We start from the raw sequence: 22,911 nt of genomic DNA, 5'->3' as shown, positions 1-22,911 counted from the left end.
TGGGTAAATCCAATGGGGTATTGGCTAAGGAGGCCTTATCTTATATTAATTGTGTGTTTTTTTAAAGAGATTGGCCCTACAGTTTTCCTGTAAATGGAAGTTGCTAAGACCCAACACATCTTTGGCTCTGCGTCTTGTTCACCGATCACAGCAGCTAGTGCTCATGTCACCGTGGTGGAGGTAGCTGGGGTAGTTGAGGTGTGTGGTTGCGGTGGTGCCAGTTTTTGCCTGTTGCACTGTCCCTCGATATGATAAGAGCAGGGTTTTTGGTGAATGGGTGGAGGAAGAAGCTGTAGTGACCAGCACATATTGTTGGATAAGGGAATGAGGGGAAGGTGTGGCCTAATGGCCAGAGCTGCCGACGTTGGAGCTGAGGAACCCGGTTGGAGCCTCGACGTCAGCCAAGCATCCTGTGATTCTGGCTGGGCAAATCACTTAATCTCCCTGAGCCCTACGAACAATGAATGTGTCTTTGTGTAACATAACTGGTGCTTATATAAAGCGCTCCAATTCCTTCTGGTCGAGTTTCGCGCGATATAAATCTGCAATAAGAAACAAACATGGGGACTCTGCTGTGCTGTTAGTGTAGTGGGGCGGAAGCTGCCCTTTTGATTCTATTTCTGCTTGCCTTATCTTCTAAATTGAGCACCACCTGAAATTGATCTCCCAAAAAGTCCTATGGACAGAAACACAAACCCTGCACAAAACTGGTTACAGTGGGGTCCTATTCCCCTAGTGCAGAGCTCTCCACAGCAGAAACTTTCCCTGGAAATAAAGCCCCTCCCCTACACCTCACCACCCACACTCACTGGGAAACCCTTTATGCATTCCTGGCAGGCGCAAACGAAGGAAATGTGCTTGTAAACTTAAGTTTACGACCAAATGTACCTTTGTGAATCAGGCTCGTTGTTTTTTTTAATAAAGCGCGTGATCTGCTTACAAATGAAGAGAACTAGGAGCGCCATTATTATAAACAGGGACATTACTGATGATTGCGGCGCAGTTCGAGACACCAGACAAGCGGGCGGAGAGTCACCTTTTGCTGTTTGCTATTTATGTGGCGTTTGCGGCACAAATGATAACGGGGAAATGTGGAGATAAATGGATCGTTGGTCGGATTACCGGAGCAGGAAGGGACGCTGCATGCAGACGACATCTCCGTATATATTATCCGCCGGCAGCAGACAGCGGCCTGGATTTAAACGATAGTATTTTAATATCACCAAATAAGGCTTAGGCGAGGTCTGTATTCTTATTTCTAAATCTGGGGGAAAAGAGTCCAAGAAAGTTGGCATTTATTTTTTAAAACAATTTTCATTGTTTTCTATAAACCTAAAGTACAATAAAGGTCATATAATGTCAACATTTTTGGTTCTATTGTATATAGGCGCTATATTCTAAAGCACACATTCATCTCAATGTCCTTTCATGTTCTCTGTCTTTTTACAACGATGTAGGGGCATATTCACAAGGAAATGGCGAAGCGTGGATTTAAGCAAACATTGCTAACGCCACGCTCCGCCATTCTGAAAACGCAAGGATGCGCCATATTCACAAGAATGCGGCGCACCCCTGCGTTTCCACAAGCGTTAGCGCTAAATCTCGCTGCGTTGGGGGGAATGACTGTTTATATGCTGGAAGGTATCCTTTCCTGCACATAAACAATCAAGAGTGGCGAACTGTAACTTTGATGTGTTCTGCAATGTGCAGGACACATAGTAGTTGCAAATTGCCATTTTTTAAATGAATTTTTATGTGCAGGAAGAATCATTCATTCATGGAAAAGATCAGGTTTTCCCTGGTCTTAATTTTGGCTCTGCCTCCTATGTACGCCACCCTTGTAAATACGGGGCAGCATCAAAATCAATAGGTGTTGCGGCGGAACGCCCACCACAACGCCCATTGCACGCCTATTCACGCTAAGTGTAGCATGAAAGGGGGCCTTATTTACAAGGCGGTGTTAAAGCCACGTTAAGTCAAATATGCCCCTGGGATTGTCTACAGTGTGACGATGGCTTGTCGAAGGCTTGTTCTTTGGGCCAACATTTCTGAGTCTACTGCCATTGATATTTTGCTATTTCTTATCTCTCCCTTCTTTTCATTATTCATCATTCCTATACATGGGAGGACTATTTTAGATCATACATTTCATTCCATTTTCCCCAAACTTTTAGACATTTATGCAGGCCACCTCAACTTTTGTAAATTTCTTTCTGCTACAGCACACATCAGCCCATAACTGTAAGCCATTCATTATAGGTTGTTACTCCCCCTCCATCAAAATTGTGCAGTGTTTCATCTGGCAACCACTAGTCCAGGGTCACATAATGATTTTTTGCACCTAAGTGGTGTCTGGTCACAACAGATCAACAATAGCTTACATTTTGTATTCCATTGGAACTCAATTTCTGTTATTACATGTAGTGATTTTGAAGTTTTTAACAGTATTAAGTGACTTTAAGGTATTACCAAAATGTGTGAAATGCATTTCACTTAGGCCGCAGCCCTCTTAGTTTGTGATTCAACTGTATGTGCTCAATGGTCTTCAGTTTAGCGTGATATATTCTGTGTAACAATTTGAGTTGTACTGACAAAATTGCCCTAATTGGTACCTCTCTCAGTGTCCATTTGGCCTCATCCAAGACCTCATTTTCTACCTGTCCAAGATCTCTTTACCATTTTTCTTTATCTGGGTTTTCAGGAAATTATTTGTCAATATTTTATAGATCAGTGTGGCCGTTCAGAAGGAGGGACACGGAGACCAGAGCGGGGTAACTGAGGTTTTATTTTAATGAAATTCTTTTTCTTTCTTTGGGTTCGTCTTTCTCGGGCTAGCGCGGCGGGGTCCAAGGTGGCAGCTGGGTAGCGTGATCTTCGGGGACTCGTCCGTCTTTCTCCTCTCTCTGGAGAGACCCGTTCTCTTTCTCTGGTTGGGTTCCAGCGCCACATGCCGGAGAGAGAGAAAGCCTCTTAGTGGGTTGCTCACCGTAGTGTTCTCCCAATGGGAAACCAGGGGGAGTGAGGACACCGGTGCTCGTGTACTACCTTCTACAGAGTGGTACAAGTGGTGGGTAATCGTGGAGGAAATAAGGTACGGGGATGTAGGGAATGAAAGGGAGGGTAGGCTGGAGACGATATATACACTATTCACACTGCGGCTCCCCGCCTCCCCAACCAGCCTGACACACGGTCACGCACCTGAGAGAGCCACACTCCTCCTCCTCCGTGAGTGTGGCTGGGTGCTGCGCGGTACCGTGGGCCTTCTGGCACAGCTCCTCTCATCCTCTTCTACTCTGCTATATCCGAACTCCGTCCTCCTCCACTCACCACGCTCTCGACTCGCTCTCCTCTCTTCTCCTCCAAAGTGCCGGGACACGCTGTTTCTTCTACTTCCTGCATATTCACCACTCCCATGGCCCGTGCATCATCAAGGGGCGTGCCTGTTCCCTCGAGGCTGTCCATTCCGCATAGTAACGCGTCACAGGGGGAGGTGCTTTCTTCGTAACGTTCGGCCCCGTTAAAGGAATATCCCTCGGTTGCCAAAGCCTGCTGATTCCACCAGTCTTCGGACTCCGATTCCCAAGTGTCCTGAAGTGGCGACATAGAGGAGGTGGAAGGTAAATCAGTACACCACCAGTCTTTGAGAGAGATATCGCCCGTATCCTTACCCAACTCCGCCTCCCTGCTACAATCAGTGATATAGTTGTTTTCTTCAGAGGTTCCACCAGAACTCAATTTTTAAATTGGTATATCCCCTGTATCACCTTCAGTTTATCTTTCTATAACCCTAGTGTATGAAATAGCTGTGTGTAATTAAAATGTTGGGTATTCTTCTTTTACTTGTGTAAAGGATTTTATAGTATCCGTCAACCAAATATCCCCTATCTTCGAGATCCTAATATATCCCATTTACAAAATCCCTTTAGTGCACCCACCTCCTTTAACTGCCCCCCAGGGGAGTGTCCTTACTAAGGACTCACTTCCATTGCATCATCTGCATGGCAGCTTTCCATCACAGTCTCACCATTTGTGTTGGTTCTGGACATGTATGCCATGGGTCCCACCCATTGAGGATTGCACTATCTTCTCAATTCCCAGTGATTTCCATTCTAGTTTCATCGATGGGTGGGAATACCAAATCATTTAGTACTATAATCTGTGCATCCCAGTAGTATTTTCTAGTATCTGGGAATCATATACCTCCATCATATACCACAGTGTACAATTTTGTCAGAGATTTTGGTGGTGCTTGTCCATCTCATGCGCTGAGATCACTTTATACCACAGTTATTACGGTTGAGCATGCACTAGCGCGTGTCTCAATTGCGATACACTGTTGTTAACAAAAAGTGCTTGGAACTGTCCTGCTGCTTATCATTTGTTGGCTTGCGTGGCGCTCTTCTACCAGTCTCCTAATTCATCAAGGCAGGCCTTATATAATTTCCATACCTCTCTGTGGAGCAGGGACCAAGCACTGATTGATTCAACCTAATCAGTTCCCATCCGCTGCTCTCAGCTTCATTGAAAAACTATTTTGTTCTTTTTACTTTTAGTTCCTTGCAAAGAGAAGGTGTGTGACTAGCAAAAACATGCCCAGCAGGACAAACAAAATTGCAAAGATTTATTTTCTATGGTTAACTTATTTTATTTTGCCATATCTTCTTTTCTCACTTTGCACTCATGATTTCTTTTATTTTTGCTTGTGGGTGCTGTTCCCAAAAGACCAGTATTATCTTATTGCAAACACATTGTTTCTTTCTTATTTGTAATTTCTGAAATTATGCTTTACCACATAATCGTGCAGTACACCCCAATCCACCCACTCCAATCCATGCCAATCTACCCCACCTCACTCCACACAATCTGCCCCACTCAATCCACCCAAGACCAATCCAATCCACCCCACTCCAATCCATACCACTCACCCCAATTCAATACACTCCGATCCACCGCATTTCAACTGTCCCAACCCACCCCACTCCTATCTGCCCCTCTCTAATTAGCCTAACTCCAATCCAAAACAATCTACCCCACAACAAAACAATCTGCCCATTCCAGTCTGCCAAACTCCAATCTGCTACAATCAAAACAATCTGCCCCACTCCAATCCACACCAGTCTGCCCCTCTCTAATCTAAAACAATTTGCCCCATTCCAATCCAAAACAATCTGCCTTACTCAAAGCTGCCTCACTCTAATCCAAAACAATCTGCCCACTCCAATCCAAAACAGTCTGCCTCAACCTAATCCATCCCACTCCAATCTGCCCTACTCCAATCCAAAACAATCTGCCCACTTCAAACCCCCACTCCAATCTGCTATACTCCAATTCAAAACAATCTGCTCCCCTCCAATCCAATCCACATCATTCTAATCCACCCACCCATCCCAATTCACCCCACTTCATTCCACCCCAATCCAATTTATCCCACTCCAATCCACTCAACCTCGCCCCAATCTATTCCATCGCACTCCATACCTAATCCATCCCACCCCAATCCAAAACAACCTGCCCTCTCAATACTACACAATCGTTTCCCTCAGAGCTGCTGATCAGTGGATGACATGGAGTCATCTCAAATTGAATGCTTCCAAAACGGCTGGGGAGGGGGGGGCTTTCATTTAATAATTAAAAAAAATATCAAACTTACCTTTCTCTTAGCACAGTCCCGCTTCTTTTCAGCTCCTGCTCTCCTGCCTCCAGCAGAAATAGTAGGCAGCCAGCCAGGCTCCCTCCCCACAGCCAATTACAACGCTGCAATGGCAGCGTTGTGATTGGTGGGGACCCCGCCCAGCCAGGGGCTTACGGGGAGGACATGTCCCCAGAGGGCTCACCAAAGACTCATTGGACCCTCAGGAATGGGCACACCACTCTTCCCCTGCCTTGGCTCCTCGCAGAGCAGCCATTGCGGGAAGCTGGCTCTGTATATACTATACCAAAGTGAGGTATAGTGTGTACAGAGTCCAGAGGAACCCCAAAGATAGGCAGAGGTAAAGTTAGATAGAACCTTACTCTCTATTTGTGGTAGTGTGGTTGAGCAGTAAGGCAGTATCAGAGGACAGTGTTAAGCATTTGTTGTACACACTCAGTCAGCATATGAATTCACACACTCAAATACTGAACTTCAGACCAATTATTTTTGTATGAAAATATTCTTTTATTTATTTTATTTTATAGAACCAAGCAAGCCTGACACAGGTAAGCAATAAGTACTTTACAGTAGTAATGCAATTGAAATACAGTTTGAATGATAATTGTATATGTACTTTGATTTGATTTACAGTTTGGATTCAGAGAAATTAAATACTTAGTAAATGCAGTACATAGACTTGAATAGGCTTTTCAGTAAAATAGTAGATGAGTAACTTTTGAGATTACTAGGCTTTCACAGAGTAGTATACCTAGATACTACTCTGGGACATTTCCTGAAAACAGGGAGGTGAAATCGTTTTTGTTAGATTATGCAATTTTAGAGAAGTTCTTTAGTTTCTCAAATTCCAAAGCTAGAAACTTTTCACAGAAAAACAGTCAATGTTATCCTATGGAGGAAAATAGTGTTATCGGTTTTGAGGTAAGTATTTGGTAGTGGGAGTTGAGGTTCTGGGGGTAGACTCAGGGGTCCCCCAGGGTCGAGGAATCACTCATGTTACACCCTCAACTGCACTAGGGCGGCCGGTGCAAAGTGCTGAGGCCCAATGTTATCCAATGTGGGATAGGGGGCCTCCAGTTGGTGGCTGCTGACAAGCAGGCGACTGGGTTGTGGGAGCAAAGCTCCTGGACTTTAGCTCAGGGCAAATGGGGAAACAAATTATCATCAAAGGTGCACCCTGAGCTGCACTAGGGTGGCCGGATGCAGTTTGCTGTTTTGACGTCGGACACCCTGTTGGTTTCAATGGGGAACCTCTGGTTTGCAAAAGCACTGCAGGCAGGGAGATGAACGCCTTCTGGGTGTGACCACCAATTTGAGAGGTAAGTTGGGAAGTTAGGGGTTGATTAGGCACTGTTGGTTTGGGCACGCAAGGCCGTGGGGCATCAGGTGCAGGTGTTCCTTTTGGGGTCGGATCTTCTTAGCAGCTCCTGTTCGCCGTTAGCGGGGCCTTCTGGATTTAGACTGCAGGCCTCGGCTGGAGGCTTGAGGCAGGTCAGGGGTTGCCAGATCTCGGGTTAGGATTGCCAGGGTGACCTCCTCGTGGTGTTTGCACACTTGAGCTCGGACCGTAGACGGCGGGTGCAGAGTGGGGCGTATTTGCAGTGTCCGGCCGGAGCCAGAGGTTGAAGGTGAACAAATCCGGTGTTCACAGGAGACAAAGTCTTGGTGCTAGAATGCAGGCAGGTCCTCTGGGGTTTTTGAGGTTGCTGACTGCACGACACACGGGATTTCATAGGAGCAGGTTCGAGGTGGAGACAGGCCGGTAGGGCTGGGGACAAATCAGTGGGTGTTTTCCTCTTGTTAGCTTAGGCACGGCTGTTCGGTCCTTCTTCTTTTCTTGTTGCAGGTTCTTGTCTGAGAAAGCAAGGTTCAGGGGCCCATAAATACTAGATTTAGGGGCGTTACAGGTAGGTAAAGACAGGGACCAATGTGTCCCTTACCTTAGGTGGTTACACCCCCTATTATGCCACCTTCCAGTGGGAGGCTGGCATGTGCGTGTCCCTGGATTGCTGAATCCCCCATCTTCAAGATGGCGTAGACTGAGAGTTGTGCTTCACCTCGCCTCCCCACCTGAGGGGTGGAGTTGGCATAGGTGGGCACACCTCTCTTCCTCACTTGTTTTTCCCACCGGTTCTCCCACCCAAGTGGGGGTCAGAACCAGTGAGGACCCGTTGCTGGGAGCAGTAAGTGGCATGGGGAAGCTCACAAAGGCGCAAGCCTTTGAAGCTTCCCCTTCGTGAACCCTGCCCATCCTGGGGGAAGAGGCTTGGCACCTCGTCCTAGGATGTGCATTGTTTCAGGCCCCAGAGAGCAGCAGGCTCTAGACCCAGGGGTCCAGAAACATTTCTGGTGGTGGCAGCTGAAAGCAGCCACTCAGCCTGGACACTAGTGGTAGGTTCGTTTTCAGGGGACATCTCTAAGATGCCTTCTGTGTGCATTTTTCATTAAATTCCACACTAGCTTGGGTTTAATGTGCAGAGAAGTTTGATACCAAACTTATCAGTATTCAGAGTAGCCATTATGGTGCTGTAGAGTTCGTAATAACAAACTTCCAGCACCATATACTCTTAATTGCAGCACTGCACTTACAATGTCTAAGAATGGACTTAGACATTGTAGGGGTACAGGGCGCATACACCTGTACCCTCACCACTTGTATAGTGCACCCAGCTAGAGGGAGGACCGACCTATGCCAGGGCAGTGGGTTGTAGGCACAGCACACAGAGATTTGTGCCATGTCGACTCCTCACCTTTTTCTGCACCAAAGCATGCAGCCTGCAAAGGCAGTGTGTGTGTGTGTGTAAAGGTACAGGGCCTCTAAGGGTGGCACAATAAGTGCTGCAGCCCTTAGAGGTGTTTCCTGGTCACAGTGCCCTGGTATCTGTGGTTCCATTTACCAGTGCCTGACCAGTGGTTAAAAATGCCAATTGGGTCAGTTTTGGGGAAAGAGCTCAGGCCCTGGGAACCTGATTGGCAGGGACCCAGGGCACATAAAGTCAAAGTGCAACAGTAGCCTGGCAAAAAGTGTGGGGGGGTTACTGCAACAGAAACTCACTTTCCCACAGCCCTGCCCACAACCAAACGTAAAATGGTAATAACAGAAAGTTATTACCATTTTAGTTTTTGCTTCTCACATTGGAGAAAGCAGCGGGGCGACGCTCCTCCACCCTAGTGAAGGAGCTGCCCCTGCCAAATGCATTCAACAAAGTAACCTCCGCTGAAGATTGACACCCAGACTCAAAACCCCAATATATAAGAACAAGATAATAGGTGGTATATCTTTCTTTCCCTGTTTAAGCAGCTAAACTATGGATTTCATTACCCCGTAAAAAAATCCATGGATAACTATCTTATCTTCAGAAGACTACTCAAGATTTTGCTCTTTCCTATATAACCACCATACTCAAAGACTAATGTACAGCATATCCCTGTGTATAAAAACATTTAAAATGTAATCATATGTATCTAGATATTTGTATTTCTTTGTACAATTAGGCATAATAATTATGTTTTTTTAAAATATATAGTTATTCTTTAGGTCTCCTTAACAAATGTATATATTACTTAGAGCTAAATAAGGCAGACACTCAGAGAAAATCAAGTAATAATCTATATATATTGTTATTCGCGATAAAATGATCCTTTGCATTGTAGTACCACCTCTCTACTCATAGCTCTACCAGTACCTATCCTATGACCTATGAGATGAAAGACAAACTATCAGTAAGAAAAAACTCGATAAAGGCTCACAATGTAGTACCAGAAAAATGCTGAAGTTATCCAAGATGTACCGATAACTCCTCACTACTGTTTATCCATTTCGTGCCTTTGTCTGGACATCTATTATGCAGGGGAACTCTACTTTCTCCAGTATTACGGGTGTCTTTCATAGATTCACATGCTTAAATATTCCCCGTCGTCGAAGTGGGAGTCCCACGGTACATAAAATAGCAGTAATATATGCATATATAAGTAAAATTATCATAATTATATAAATATATATACATATATAAAATACAGTAAAGTATCCAGAAAAAAACTCAAAAGTACCATAGAACAGAATAGGCCCATAGAAAGCCTAAGGGAGAAACTCAACTTAGTAACATATCAGTGTCATTATGTTTTGGTCCCCATTCTAGCCAATCAGGCTGTAGCTCCCTCTAGAACCTTTTCCTCAGAAGCCCAAGACCTCAGATTTTCTACCGCACGTCGTGTGAAGGGAGTCTCCCTGAGCTCTGCTCAGTTTTCAACTTATTTAGCTGTATTTTCATCTCAAAATGTCTTCTTCAAGGACATCTTTGTTCAGATCTTGTCCATCCTGTGGAAAACTGCGTCTCTTTCATGAAGATCCACACAGTAAATATATTTACTGTCTCTACCCAGACCATGAAGTGAAGACCTGTAAGTACTGTTGTACTTTTCCACCTAAAACTTTAAGGGACAGAGAGGCCCGTCTCCTTCTGTGGGTTCAGAAGTTGAAGACAATGGACGCTGTGGTCTCGGAGGATGAGAGTGTCTCTTTTTTTCAGTCAAAGACCTCTCAAAAACGTGGGTCGGAGACTGAGATGCCTTCTCCTTTTCTAAAGAAAAAGAGACTTGTTGATGTTTCTAAGGTTGTCTCCCCACAGGATTTACCTCCACATGCGCCTACGAGACCTGGTTCTCTGGCGTCATTGTCCAAAGCCATGCCTTCTTCCTCTAAAACGGGCACTGGCTCATCGACGGGCTCGTCGACGCGTCCGTCGACGACATCGACATCAACGACGACGAAATCCGTGGATGCTGTCTCCACGTCGACGACGACATGCGCTATGTCCTCCAGAACTACGTCGACGACGTCCACCTCATCGACGACATCACATGAGGTGAGGCCCATTACCTATGTTTTGAAGATCTCGTCGACGGCTGCTAAATCCACCTCGCCGACGAAGAAACATTAGTCGACGCGCCTTTCGTCGACGCACTCCTCGTCGTCGACCAAGACTACATCGTCGATGGGTCGTTGCCTATCAACGGGAACTGCTTCGTCGACGGCTACTTCGTCGACGACTACCTTACCATCGATGACGACTTCGTCGACGGCTGCCACTTCGTCGATGGTCCACCCTTCATCGACGGGACCATCTTCGTTGACGAGCAAGTCCATTCCCTCGTAGACCGCGCCGTCGATGGCGAAAAAATCTTCGTCGGCGAAGCCTAAGTCACATCCGTGAACGGAATCCTTGCCTGTGGACACAGTGCAGACGCCTCAACAGGCTGTTGACTCTTCCATCGCCACGTCGACAGGCTCGTCGACGCTGCACCATTCTTTAGCCACAGCTACCACCTTCACGGTGGTTACTGCTTCTAAGCTCAAACGCATACCTCTAATTCAACTGAGTCCAATTAAGAGTGGTTCTGCTCTTCCTGACAAATCATTTCAGTCTGCGGAGGAGGACTCCAATGATGATTCAGAGCACGATAATGCCTTTGGACAAGCGACTAGTCCATCCGAGCTGCACATCAAGTGCCAGGATTATGATGAGTAGGAGGAAGAGTACGTCGAAGATGGGACAGAACTTTTTCCAGTAGATAGGTCAGAAGCACCTATGTCAGACCAAATACCACAGATACCACTGTCTTTGGTAAGGAATCTGCAACACATGCTGGATGATTATAACCGCAGATTTCCTCCATCTCGGCCTGTTTCTCCAGTCCTGCAACCTCCTCCGCAAACACAAGCCTCTGCACCAGTTCCGTCACGGTCAACGGTGCATGCCCTGCCTGATACGGACAATGACGATCCTGACCCTCAAAATACGGATCCAAATGATGATGACGACAATGCCCTTCAAGAGTGGGATGATTACAGGGCTCACACGCCTTCAACTCCACCAACGTCGCCATTGGCTTCGCCTCCTGTGGACATTGGCAGCTTCCACAACTTGATGGTCCGCGCTTCTAAGAGGTTTCATCTCACTTTGGACGTCCAACAAACTGACTGTTTTCTCTACGATTTTAAAGACCTACCTCAAAGGAAAGCTCACACTATCCCTATAATTGACCACATTTGGGATGAAGGTCTCAAATTAATGGAGCGACCGAATTCGATCCCAGCTGTCCTGCCAAGACTCGATAAAAAATATAAAGCACCAGCAGATTCTCCAACATGTTTGGTGTCTCAACCAAAGGCGGACTCCGTCATTACTCAGGCGGCTCAAAAGAGGTCTTGCAATCCTTCCACACCCCTTACTTCTCCTCCAGATCAGGAAGGCCGAAAGCTGGATTCCATAGGAAAAAAATTTACTACCATGGCAGCCACCACTGTAAGGGCAGCTAATTCCTTGGCTATTCTTGGACGGTATGACCGCCAAATGTGGCCCGAGATTGCAGCATTGCTTCTACAACTTCCAGATGCTATTCGTGCAGAGGCACAAACCATCATTTAGGAGGGTGAAAAAATCTCCTCAGAGATCATTGACTGCGCCATTGATATCTCCTCTACGGGGTTTAGACTGTTGGGTGGGAGCAAGTCAAGTCAAGTCATAGAATTTGTATAGCGCACTACATACCCAGAGGGTTTCAAGGCGCTTAGGAAGAGGAGGAGGATTACTTGTCAAATATCCATGTTTTAAGTTGCTTTCTGAACGCTAGGTGGTTCTGGGTAAGGCGAAGGTAAGCGGGGAGTGAGTTCCATGTTTTAGCAGCCAGGTATGAAAAGGATCTGCCTCCCATGGTGGACTTGTTGATGCGAGGTACAATGGCGAGGGCTTGGCTGGAAGAACGTAGTTGGCGGGAGGGGGTGTAGAAGGACAGTCGTGAGTTGAGGCAATCTGGTCCGATGTCGTAGAGTGATTTGTGTGCGTGGGTGAGCAGTCGGAAAGTGATCCTCTTATTGACGGGTAGCCAGTGGAGGTCTTTAAGGTGACCAGAGATGTGTTCGTTGCGTGGGATGTCTAATATGAGCCTGGCTGAGGCGTTTTGGATTCGTTGGAGTTTCTTCTGGAGTTTTGCGGTAGTGCCCGCGTAGAGGGTGTTTCCGTAGTCCAGTCGGCTCGTGACCAGAGCGTGGGTGACTGTTTTCCTTGTTTCGGAGGGGATCCAGCGAAATGTTTTTCCGAGCATGCGAAGAATGTTGAAGCAGGAAGAGGATACGGCGCTGACTTGTCTGTTCATTGAGAGTGAAGAATCCAGGATGACGCCTAGGTTCCGTGCGTGGTCTGTCGGGATGGGTGCTTTTCCGAGGGCTTCCGGCCACCAGGAGTCGTGCCATGCAGAGGGGGATGTACCTAAGATGAGGACTTCTGTTTTGTCTGAGTTCAGTTTCAGACGGCTTTGTTTCATCCATTCGGCAACTTCTTTCATTCCTTCGTGTAGGTTAGTTTTGGCGGTGCTGGGGTCATTGGTGAGAGAAAGGATCAGTTGAGTGTCGTCCGCGTAAGAGATGATGTTGAGGTTGTGTTGGCATGCGATGGCCGCGAGGGGGCTCATGTATATGTTGAAGAGGGTGGGACTGAGTGAGGATCCTTGTGGTACGCCGCAGATGACTTCAGAGGCCTCGGACTTGAATGGAGGAAGGCGGACTCTCTGGGTTCTTCCGGTGAGGAACGAGGTGATCCATTCAAGTGCTTTTCCTTGGATTCCGATGTTATTGAGGCGTTGTAGAAGGGTGCTGTGGCAGACTGTGTCGAAGGCAGCGGAGAGGTCGAGGAGGATGAGGGCGACTGTGTCTCCATTGTCCAGTAGAGTTCGAATGTCGTCTGTTGCTGCGATGAGGGCGGTCTCAGTGCTGTGTTTTGCTCGGAAGCCAGATTGTGAGGGGTCGAGGGATTTGTTGGCTTCGAGGAAGGCGGCGAGCTGGTTGTTGACAGCTTTCTCGATGACTTTGGCCGGGAATGGAAGAAGCGAGATGGGGCGGTAATTTTTGAGTTCGGTGGGGTCCGCTGTTGGTTTTTTCAGAAGGGCGGTGAGTTCAGCGTGTTTCCAGTCTTCCGGGAAGGTGGCGGAGTTGAAGGAGCAGTTGATGACGTCTCGGAGGTGTGGTGCTATGACGGAGTCTGCTTTGTTGAAGATGTGGTGAGGACATGGGTCTGTGGGGGATCCTGAGTGGATGGAGTTCATCAGGCGGATGGTGTCCTCAGTGGAGATTGCGTTCCAGTCGTTAAGGGTGTTCACGGGGGGAAGATGATCAGCAAATGGTAGGGTGGGTTGGTTTCCGGGTTGGTTGTCAAAGCTGTTGTGGATGTCTGCAATCTTGTTGTGGAAAAATGAGGCTAGGGAGTCGCAGAGGGTTTGAGAGGGGGTGATGTCGTTGGAGTTGGCCGAGGGATTGGAAAATTCCTTGACGATGTTGAAAAGTTCCTTGCTGTTGTGGGCGTTGTTGTCAAGTCGATCCTTGAATGCTGTTTTCTTGGCTTTTCGGATCAGTTGGTGGTGGGTGCGGGAGGCGTTTTTGAAGGCGTCCTTGGTGCTGTTGGTTGGGTCTTTTTTCCAGGCCTTTTCAAGGGAGCGGCAGAGTTTCTTGGACTTCTTGAGATCATCGTTGAACCATGAGGCTTTCTTGCTGCCAGGTTTGCTTTGACGTTTTTTCAGTGGTGCTAAGGTGTCGGCGGTGTTGGATAACCATAGGGTGAGGTTGGCGGCGGCTTCGTTAGCGTTGGAAGAGAGGGCTGGGGAGTTTCGAAGGAGCGATGCGGAGATTTGGTCCATGGTGATTTTGTTCCAGTTTCTTTGCAGGGTAGGTTAGGGGTGGATGTTGGGTTTTGGTTTGTTGTAGGTGAAGTGAACGCAGCTGTGGTCAGTCCAGAGGAGGTCCGTGGTGTGGCGTCAAGGCTGGTTAAAATCAACAGCATTTCGCCCTGAAGTCCAAGCGAAAGTCCTCTATCTACCTTATGATGGGGAATCGCTTTTCGGAAAGCATGTGGACGAGGTCCTCAAATCAATCAAAAAAGACACGGATACTGCCAAGGCGTTGGGGTATCTCCAATATAAGAAACAGCCTTTTCGAGGAGCACGTGGTAGAGGTGGCAACTATTCCACTTTTCGTGGATCAAACCAATATCGCTCCTACAATGACAACCGGCAAAGACAATCTTACCAGTCCCAGAGTCGTCAGACCTCCTCCAGACCATACCAAAGAAAAACTACCTACAGGGGTGGTTCAAATGCAAAGAAACAGTGACAGTCCAAGCGTCAATTTTCCACCGACTGTAAGAATTGGAGGTCGAATCTCAAATTACATCTTGAATTGGTCCAACATTACTTCCGATCAGTGGGTCCTAGATCTGATTTCAAAGGGACACACCTTGGAATTCACAAAATTTCCTCCACCTCGCCCTCCTACTGGCCCGCCTCCTCCCCATTTCAAAGACCTTTTGACTCAAGTCAAATTAATGATCAGGAAGGGTGCTATCGAGGTAGTACCAAAAGGCCAGAAGGGCAAAGGATTTTACTCCCGCTTTTTTCTAGTCAAGAAAAAATCGGGGGAATGGCGCCCAATTTTGGATCTACGAGCTCTAAACAAATTCATCACGTCCAAAAATGTTCAAATGTTGACCCTGCTCCAGATTCTACATTACCTCAATCCCGGAGAGTTCTTCTCCACGATCGACCTCCAGGACGCATATTTTCATGTGCCGATCCACCCCAGGCACAGAAAATATCTTCGTTTTACAGTCGGACACCTACACTTCCAATTCAGAGTTCTGCCGTTCGGCCTCCGTTCAGCACCGAGGGTCTTTACCAAGATCCTGGCCCTGGTAGCTGCTTTTCTGCGCCTACAAGGCATACAGTTTTATCCATACCTGGACGATTGTCTCATAAAGGCTCCGAACCCCGAACCTCCAACTGGTAATCCAGCATACTCTGTCTTGCATTTCCCTGTTTCGGGACTTGGGCCTTTCCATCAATTGCCAGAAGTCCCACTTTCGCCCGTCTCAGCGGCGAGATTTTCTAGGAGCCTCACTAGATTCTCAGCTGGCAAATGTTTTTGTCTCCCAGGAAAGACAAGACCGTATGCTCCAGATGGTACAATCCCTGCAGTCAAAACTGTACGTTTCAGTCCGGATGTTGAAATCATTCCTAGGCATGGCTTCCTCTGCCATACAGTTGATTCCCCACTGCAGGCTACATATGAGGGTCGTCCAAGAGGAGTTAGACAAGCAGTGGAAACAGATTTCAGGATCATTCAACGACAGGATCCATCTCACGCCCCGCATTCAGGAGGCTCTGGAGTGGTGGGCTCACCCTCAGAACATTTCCAAAGGTCGGTCTTTTCAAGACACTGCTCCGACTCTGACGCTTACAACCGATGCCCACGAGGGCTGGGGAGCGCATCTCGAAGGACTGTCAGTACAAGGGAAGTAGACTGCAATCCAACGCACTTGACATATAAACCACCTAGAGCTTCTGGCGATCTTCCTTGCCCTGAACTCTTTTCAACGGATTGTTCAAGGCCAATCTCTGCTGGTGAGGACAGACAACACCACCAGCATGCATTACCTGAACAAGCAAGGCGGCACAAGGTCACTTTTGCTTTCCCAACAAGCACAGGAGGTATGGAAATGGGTGATTCGTCATCAAATTCATCTCACAGCCATCCATCTGCCGGGTGTTTCCAATGTTCTGGCGGATTCACTTAGCAGGTCTCTCTCGGACAACTACGAGTGGGAACTCAATCAACCAACTCTCGAGTTAATTTTCTGCCAGTGGGGCCAGCCGCAGATGGATCTCTTTGCAACTGTCACCAACAGAAAATGCCAACGCTTTGCAAGTCTTCATCCCCACAGAGAGTCGAGCGGAAATGCATTTTCGATCAGCTGGTTGAACGCATTCAGCTACGCTTTCCCTCCGCTTCCTCTGATTCCGCGCTTGTTGCACAGGATGAGGCTTCAACCCTGTCATATCATCCTGATCGCACCCAAGTGGCTGCGGCGCCCATAGTTCTCGGACCTGCTCTTGTTCTCCCAGAACGAGCCAATTCCGCTTCATCCTCTGCCTAACCTCCTCACGATTCAGCAGGGGCAGATTTGCCATCCGGAGCCAGCATACCTCCAGCTCCATGCCTGGAACCTGAACACCATGATTTTGCACGTCTGACCATCAACGCTGACTGTAGAGAGGTGTTAGCGCATGCCCGTGCTCCTTCCACCATTAAAACCTACCAGTTGAAGTGGAAGCGTTTCTGTGTCTGGTGCCACACCAAAGCCTTGGATCCGATGACCGCCAAACCAGAACAGATCCTGCCTTTCTTCCTATCCCTTGCAAAGGCACGACTTTCCCACTCCACTCTGAAGGTATTTCTGGCAGCTCTCTCCCGCTTCCGTCATGATGTTGTACCTCACTGTATTCATCTAGAATCATCCAACAGTTTTTCAAAGGCCTCTTCCGTATGTTTCCACCCATTTGTCGTCCTCCGCCTGCTTGGCGCTTAAACCTGGTTTTGTCTCAGCTCCTCCTAGCTCCTTTTGAACCCATCCATTCGGCAAGCTTAAAATTCCTAACGTGGAAAATTGCCCTATTGCTCGCCTTGACTTCATCTAGGCGTGTCAGTGACATTCAGGCATTCACAATTCAGCCTCCTTTTCTCCAGTTCTTAAAAGAGGCTGTTACACTACGTACTAATCCTAAATTTATTCCGAAAGTCCCCAGTGATTTCCATCTCAATGAAACAGTCATTTTAAAAACTTTCTTTCCTGATCTACAAACTCCTGCGGAACGTTCATTACATTCCCTGGATTTGAAACGTTGTCTCAAGTTTTACATTCAGCGCACTGCATCCTTCAGGAAATCTGATCAACTATTCGTGGCCTATGGCCCGATCTGCAAAGGACAACCTGTTACCAAACAAACTATTACTAGGTGGATTTCTTTTGCCATTACTTTTTGTCATCAACGGGCTGGCAAGCCTCTTCCAGCTCCAGTACATGCTCATTCAACTAGAGCTGTGTCAGCTTCTACTGCCCTCTTTGCGGGGGTACCTCTGCGACACATTTGCAGAGCTGCTACGTGGTCGAGCAACAATACTTTTATGAAGCACTACTGTCTGCAGTCAACAGATGCCGCAGATGCAGCAGTAGGACAAGCGGTGCTGCGGAATCTTTTCCATTAAAGGTGAGCCTCTGTTGCTACCCGCCTCCAGTCATAAAGGTTTTTTTCTCTTTAATATTGATAGATTACATATTTATGATATGTTCTTATATACTTGAACTTTCTGTTACCTTTATGACTTGTATGATGATTACTGCTTTCTACTCTTATTCAAGCATGTGAATCTATGAAAGACACCCCTAATACTGGAGAAGAACGTAAGTTACTTACCTGTAAACTATGGTTCTCCAGTATTGGTGTCTTTCATAGATTCACATGCGACCCTCCCGTCCTCCCCTCAGAGGCTCTCTTCTCCTCAGGCACTTTTGGTTACTTTGTGCTAGGAAAATCTGAGGTCTTGTGCTTCTGAGGAGAAGGTTCTAGAGGGAGCTGCAGCCTGATTGGCTGGAATATGGACCAAAACATAATGACACTGATATGTTACTAAGTTGAGTTTCTCCCTTAGGCTTCCTATGTGCCTATTCTGTCCTATGGTACTTTTGAGTTTTTTTCTGGATACTTTACTGTATTTTATATATGTATATATATTTATATAATTATGATAATTTTACTTATATATGCATATATTACTGCTATTTTATGTACCGTGGGACTCCCACTTCGACGACGGGGAATATTCAAGCATGTGAATCTATGAAAGACACCAATACTGGAGAACCACAGTTTACAGGTAAGTAACTTATGTTCTTCCTCAATTTGAGGGTTCTATCTGCTTCCCTCAAATTTGCCGGTTCACGGTCCAGGCAAAAGTAAGCCAGAAGATCCCTATTGCTATTATGCATGTTACTAAAATGTCGGGCTACCGGATATGCAATGTCGTTATTGGTGATGGCCTGAATGTGTTCTAAAATACGGACCTTCGTGGAATGAATGGTGCTGCCTATGCATTTTAAACCACAGGGACACATCAAACAGTATAACTTGTAGGAAGTGGTACAGGTCTTAAACTTGGTAATGTTTTTGGGTTTCGCGAGACCAGGTATCATATAAGACTGTGCTCTTTTATTCTTCATACAAGCCTTGCGTTTGCGGCAAGGATAAAATCCCATTAGTGTATTTAAAGGCGCTGTAGCTTAATTTTCAAAGTGACTGTGTACCAGAGTGTTGCTTAGAGACCTAGCTCTTCTAATATAAATATATATATAGTATTCTATGTTTAGCGTGTTTATAGCTCACTGCATAATTTTTATATAAGTTATTTGATTAGATGTTTATGGGTCTCTCTTGTATTTATCTATCACAATATGTAAATGTTATCATTTATTGTATCTGCAAGTGCTTCACTATTAAAATAGTGAAGAAAAGATAAAATAAAAGAAAATAATTGTTGTAAAAAATACACAAATAAATTAGCTTGAAATACAGCAACAGTCTGTAAAGTCTGAGTTTATACAATACAAATGTAAATCCCAATATATTATTTTCCTTATATGTGTATATCCTTAATATGTAGTCATCTATCTATATATTTATGACTTTACTCTTACTGCAGGAGAAAGTAAAAATCCTGTCACTGTCTCTCCAATGTACTACGGTCTCACTCTGTACCTTTCTCAATATATCCCCTACTTCTACTCTGTCTTCCCAAACCTCACTCATTACTATGATCACCAAACTATCCCTTTCTAGACTCTTCACTCCTCTATACCTCCTGACTCACCACAAACCGCATTTTAATACTATGATCTCCCAAACAGCCCTTTCTAAATTCTCCCCTCATGTATCCTTCCTTCGACTCATCCCACACCTCATTTTACAACTATGATCTCTAATTCCCTAATTCCTTTCTACGGACTCTTCCATCCTCCATGTCTCCTTTTATTCATCCCAACCTTCATGTTACCACTGTGATTTCCCAAATAATGCTCTTCCCTCTTCTATCCCTCAATTATCCTATTCAATCAAAATAATTGACTCACATGTCCATCACTCAAATTAACTTATATTTCCCTACACTAATTCACTACTAATTCTTTTGGGTTCCGTAGTAGCATGCTACGTGCAAGAAAGTGCTTCAACACCCAACCAGGGGTACTAAGCTCTATATAAATACAACTACAATTACAATCTCTATATAATATTCTCGGTAGACACTTTGCCTGGAAAAGGACTCCTTGTGGTACACAAAAAGGGATATTTTGAAGTATATAAAGAAATTGTGGAAATGCTATTGTTTTATACTTGGCTACTTTCCCCAGTAGGAATAATGGGAGATGCCTCCAATGTGTCATAATTATCTTGAATCATTTTTCTGCCCATTGTATATTTTTCTTATATTATCAGTGGCATCTCTTGTGATGAATGTGCCTAGATATTTAAAGCATATTGAGTTTTAATGGCCAGTACCACATAGGTTTGGCTGTCTATGGTAAACAGGATATGATGTTGAGGTGGACAAATGTGTCCTGTATCCACTATAATCCATATAAATAAGGGAAATATCTAGTATTCTATGAATTTTGTCTTTTGATTCCTCAAAATACAATTCTACATCATACACAAAAAGGGAAATTGTAGCATCCAGATCACCTTCCAGTTTCAGACCTCTGTCCAGAGTGTCCCTCCCTTATCCAAAAGGTTCAATCGTTAATGCAAATAGTAGGGGTGAAAGACGACATCCTAGTCGATTTCTGCAGTGTAGTGTCATCCCCTCAACATTGTCTTATTGACTTCTATTCCTAAAATAGGATGCAAGCCTTAGAGAACTGCTAGCGTAAAATCCCTTTCAATCAAGTTGAATATTTTTTCCGCATCAAATACTGGCTCCTATCATAACAACAAATGCATTCTAGGCTCATGTGCAGTCAATGAAGATTATGTCTTGTTGTTCTATCATTCTTAAATCCTGAATGAACAGAATGTATCACTGTGGCTTTGCAAGATTATAACTTATTTGCCTGTACATTGGCTTATGTCGGGGTCTCTACATTCAGCAAAAGTGCTTAATTTGAGCCGGTGGTTTCCAGTGCTCGGTACGGGCACTTAATTGCCAGCACCTGTACTTCATGACAGACTGCCACATGGTGGGTTGTTTGCCTCATTTAGAGTAAGCACAACAGTTGTTTACTAATTCAACATACATTAAAATGACTAATACCTGCCGCTCATTCTAATCTTACAGCTTTGGGGACCTGGAATAGTCTGAATTGTCACACTTGTAGGAGTGTGGTGGTTAGTAGCTGGTTTGGTACTCTCGTTAGTAGTGCCAGCAGGGTCAATGGGTGCTGCAGGCTGCAATTGCCTCCTGATGAGGGCCCTGGTACTTAATGTTTTAGAAGCACTGCAGCAAAGATATTGGCATTAGGATAAGTGTTCATCAGGTCGCTTTCTTGTCAGTATTATTGTGGCTATTTGCAGGTCTGGGGACAATTCCTGTGTCTTGTTGGCTTCTTTATATAATGCCAAGAGAAGCTTGTGGGGATTGCTGGCTAAGCTTTTGAACAGCTCTGCCGGTGGTTCACTGGTCCCCGTGGCTTTGCCTGGCTGCATTTGGCTTATGGCCAAGGTTATTTCTTTAGCCTTTATTTCCTTCAGTAGCTCAATTTGCTGTTCCGGACTCCGTCTTAGAGTAGGACAGTGCCTCATAAACTCATCAATATCCCCTTTCCCATATTGCATTGGGGATCGGCACATCTCTTCGCAATAATTCACCAAACTGACAGTCATTTCATTATCATTCCTTTTTCCATTTTCATTTTTATCAGCTATTTTGTAAATCCACTTCTCCTTTTCTCCCCTATCCATCAGGCCAGCAGCTTGCTTGCTTTATCACCCACCTCGTATATGTGTCGTTACTCACATAGGTCTTTCTTTTACTTTATATGTTGTGCGTCTCAATATCATTGTCAGGGCTGTTCTGGGTTCCCTTGTTTATATAATCTCCCTTCAGTTTTAATATTTTAGATTCTTTCTTTTCCAGTTGTTGAGTCATGGCCTATTTAATGTACGATATTATCCACATTATATGCTCTCAGCGCTGTTTTAATGTTATTTGGCATTTAATTGTTATGACCTATTAAAATCAGACCCAGGGCTAGATTAAGGTCAGTACAGGATACTGCCTTACGGTGCCATCAGACACCAGAACCTCCAGGGCTGGAATGGCCGAAGCGGGCACCGGGCCTTTTCCCAGTGGGCCGGAAGGGTGGGGCTGCTTTTGGACTGGTGGGGGCCGTTTTTAGGTTTTGACTGGCCATGCGCTTTGCGCATGTGCCAAAAAACCTCTTGAGTTGTGTGTGTGGCTTTGGGTCGGCCCTCGTCATTGATTGGCTGGCTCCGTAAACGGAGCCTTGCCATTGGACGAGGGGCCTGTCCGTCAATGCCGGACCAGACACGGGGGCGTTCCCGAGATTCTTTGGCTTTTGCCGACGTCACGCGACGCCGGGAACGCCCCCGAATCAGGTCCGGCATTGAAGGCACCCGGAAGAAGTCCAGGTGAGTGCTTCCTTTCAGTTTTCCGCTGTTCCCACCCCCTCTCCTGCTCGCAGCGTCTCCCGTTCCCGCCCCCCTCCCGCTGGTGACCGTGCTTTCCTCTACAATGCCCGTTCCCGCCCCCCTCCCGCTCTCGGTGTCCCCTTTCCCGCTCTACAATGCCCGTTCCCGCCCCCCCTGTCTCCGGCCCCCTTTCCCGCTCTACAATGCCCGTTCCCGCCCCCCGTGTCTCCGGCCCCCGTTCCCGCTCTACAATACCCCTCAGCCGTCCGTCTACAGCCAGGGCCGCGCTGGGATTGGCCCAGCCGGCCGAGCCTCTGCCATGTCATCGGTAGGAGGAGGAGGAGGAGTGGAGAGCAGGTCCCGCCTCGGCCCCGGAACGAAGTCCAGGTGAGTGCTTTGTTTGCTGGGGCTAGGGGAGGCTGCTTCCGCACTAAGGTATTTTGCCACTATGGAAGTGGATGGTTATATTATGACGTCTCTTCGGTGGCGTTGGGTATGCGCCTTGTACCATTCATGTGAGCAGTGGTTTGCGACCTCGGGCTGCATTCTGTGTTTATTTTCATAAGTTGCGCACGTTTGCGTTCTGTACTTTTGGATACATCTCTGGAGCTTGCAATGTCTGCGCCTGCTTTTGGGGAAGATCAGCTGCTGTCTGTGTGCCATTTAAAGTGGAATATGAGCTAATACGGGACAGGCGTTTCATGTTCTTTAAAAAAAAAAAAAAAGCAATTGTAGTCCCT

At 46.3% G+C, this 22,911-nt stretch overlaps 1 protein-coding gene across 3 annotated transcripts in view; it reads left to right on the top strand.

Moving 5' to 3' along the window:
• IGSF21 (immunoglobin superfamily member 21) overlaps window positions 1-22,911 on the top strand; it is a 1,410,224-nt gene that overhangs the window by 1,314,844 nt on the left and 72,469 nt on the right. Inside the window, exon 8 of one of the 3 annotated variants that reach the window (XM_086920143.1) lies at window positions 6,178-6,219. The exons of 1 other annotated variant lie outside the window; for it this stretch is intronic. In XM_086920143.1, coding sequence (XP_086776269.1) covers window positions 6,178-6,219 — 42 coding nt within the window. The remainder of the gene's footprint in view (window positions 1-6,177; window positions 6,220-22,911) is intronic. One more of the 3 variants, XM_086920144.1, reaches the window with a different exon arrangement.

This window comes from Lissotriton vulgaris, chromosome 5, assembly GCF_964263255.1.
Source record: "Lissotriton vulgaris chromosome 5, aLisVul1.2, whole genome shotgun sequence".
NCBI classification, from domain to species: Eukaryota; Metazoa; Chordata; class Amphibia; order Caudata; family Salamandridae; genus Lissotriton; species Lissotriton vulgaris.
The sequence above is the reverse complement of the archived record's forward strand: the minus strand, read 5'-3'. Positions and strand labels throughout refer to the sequence as shown.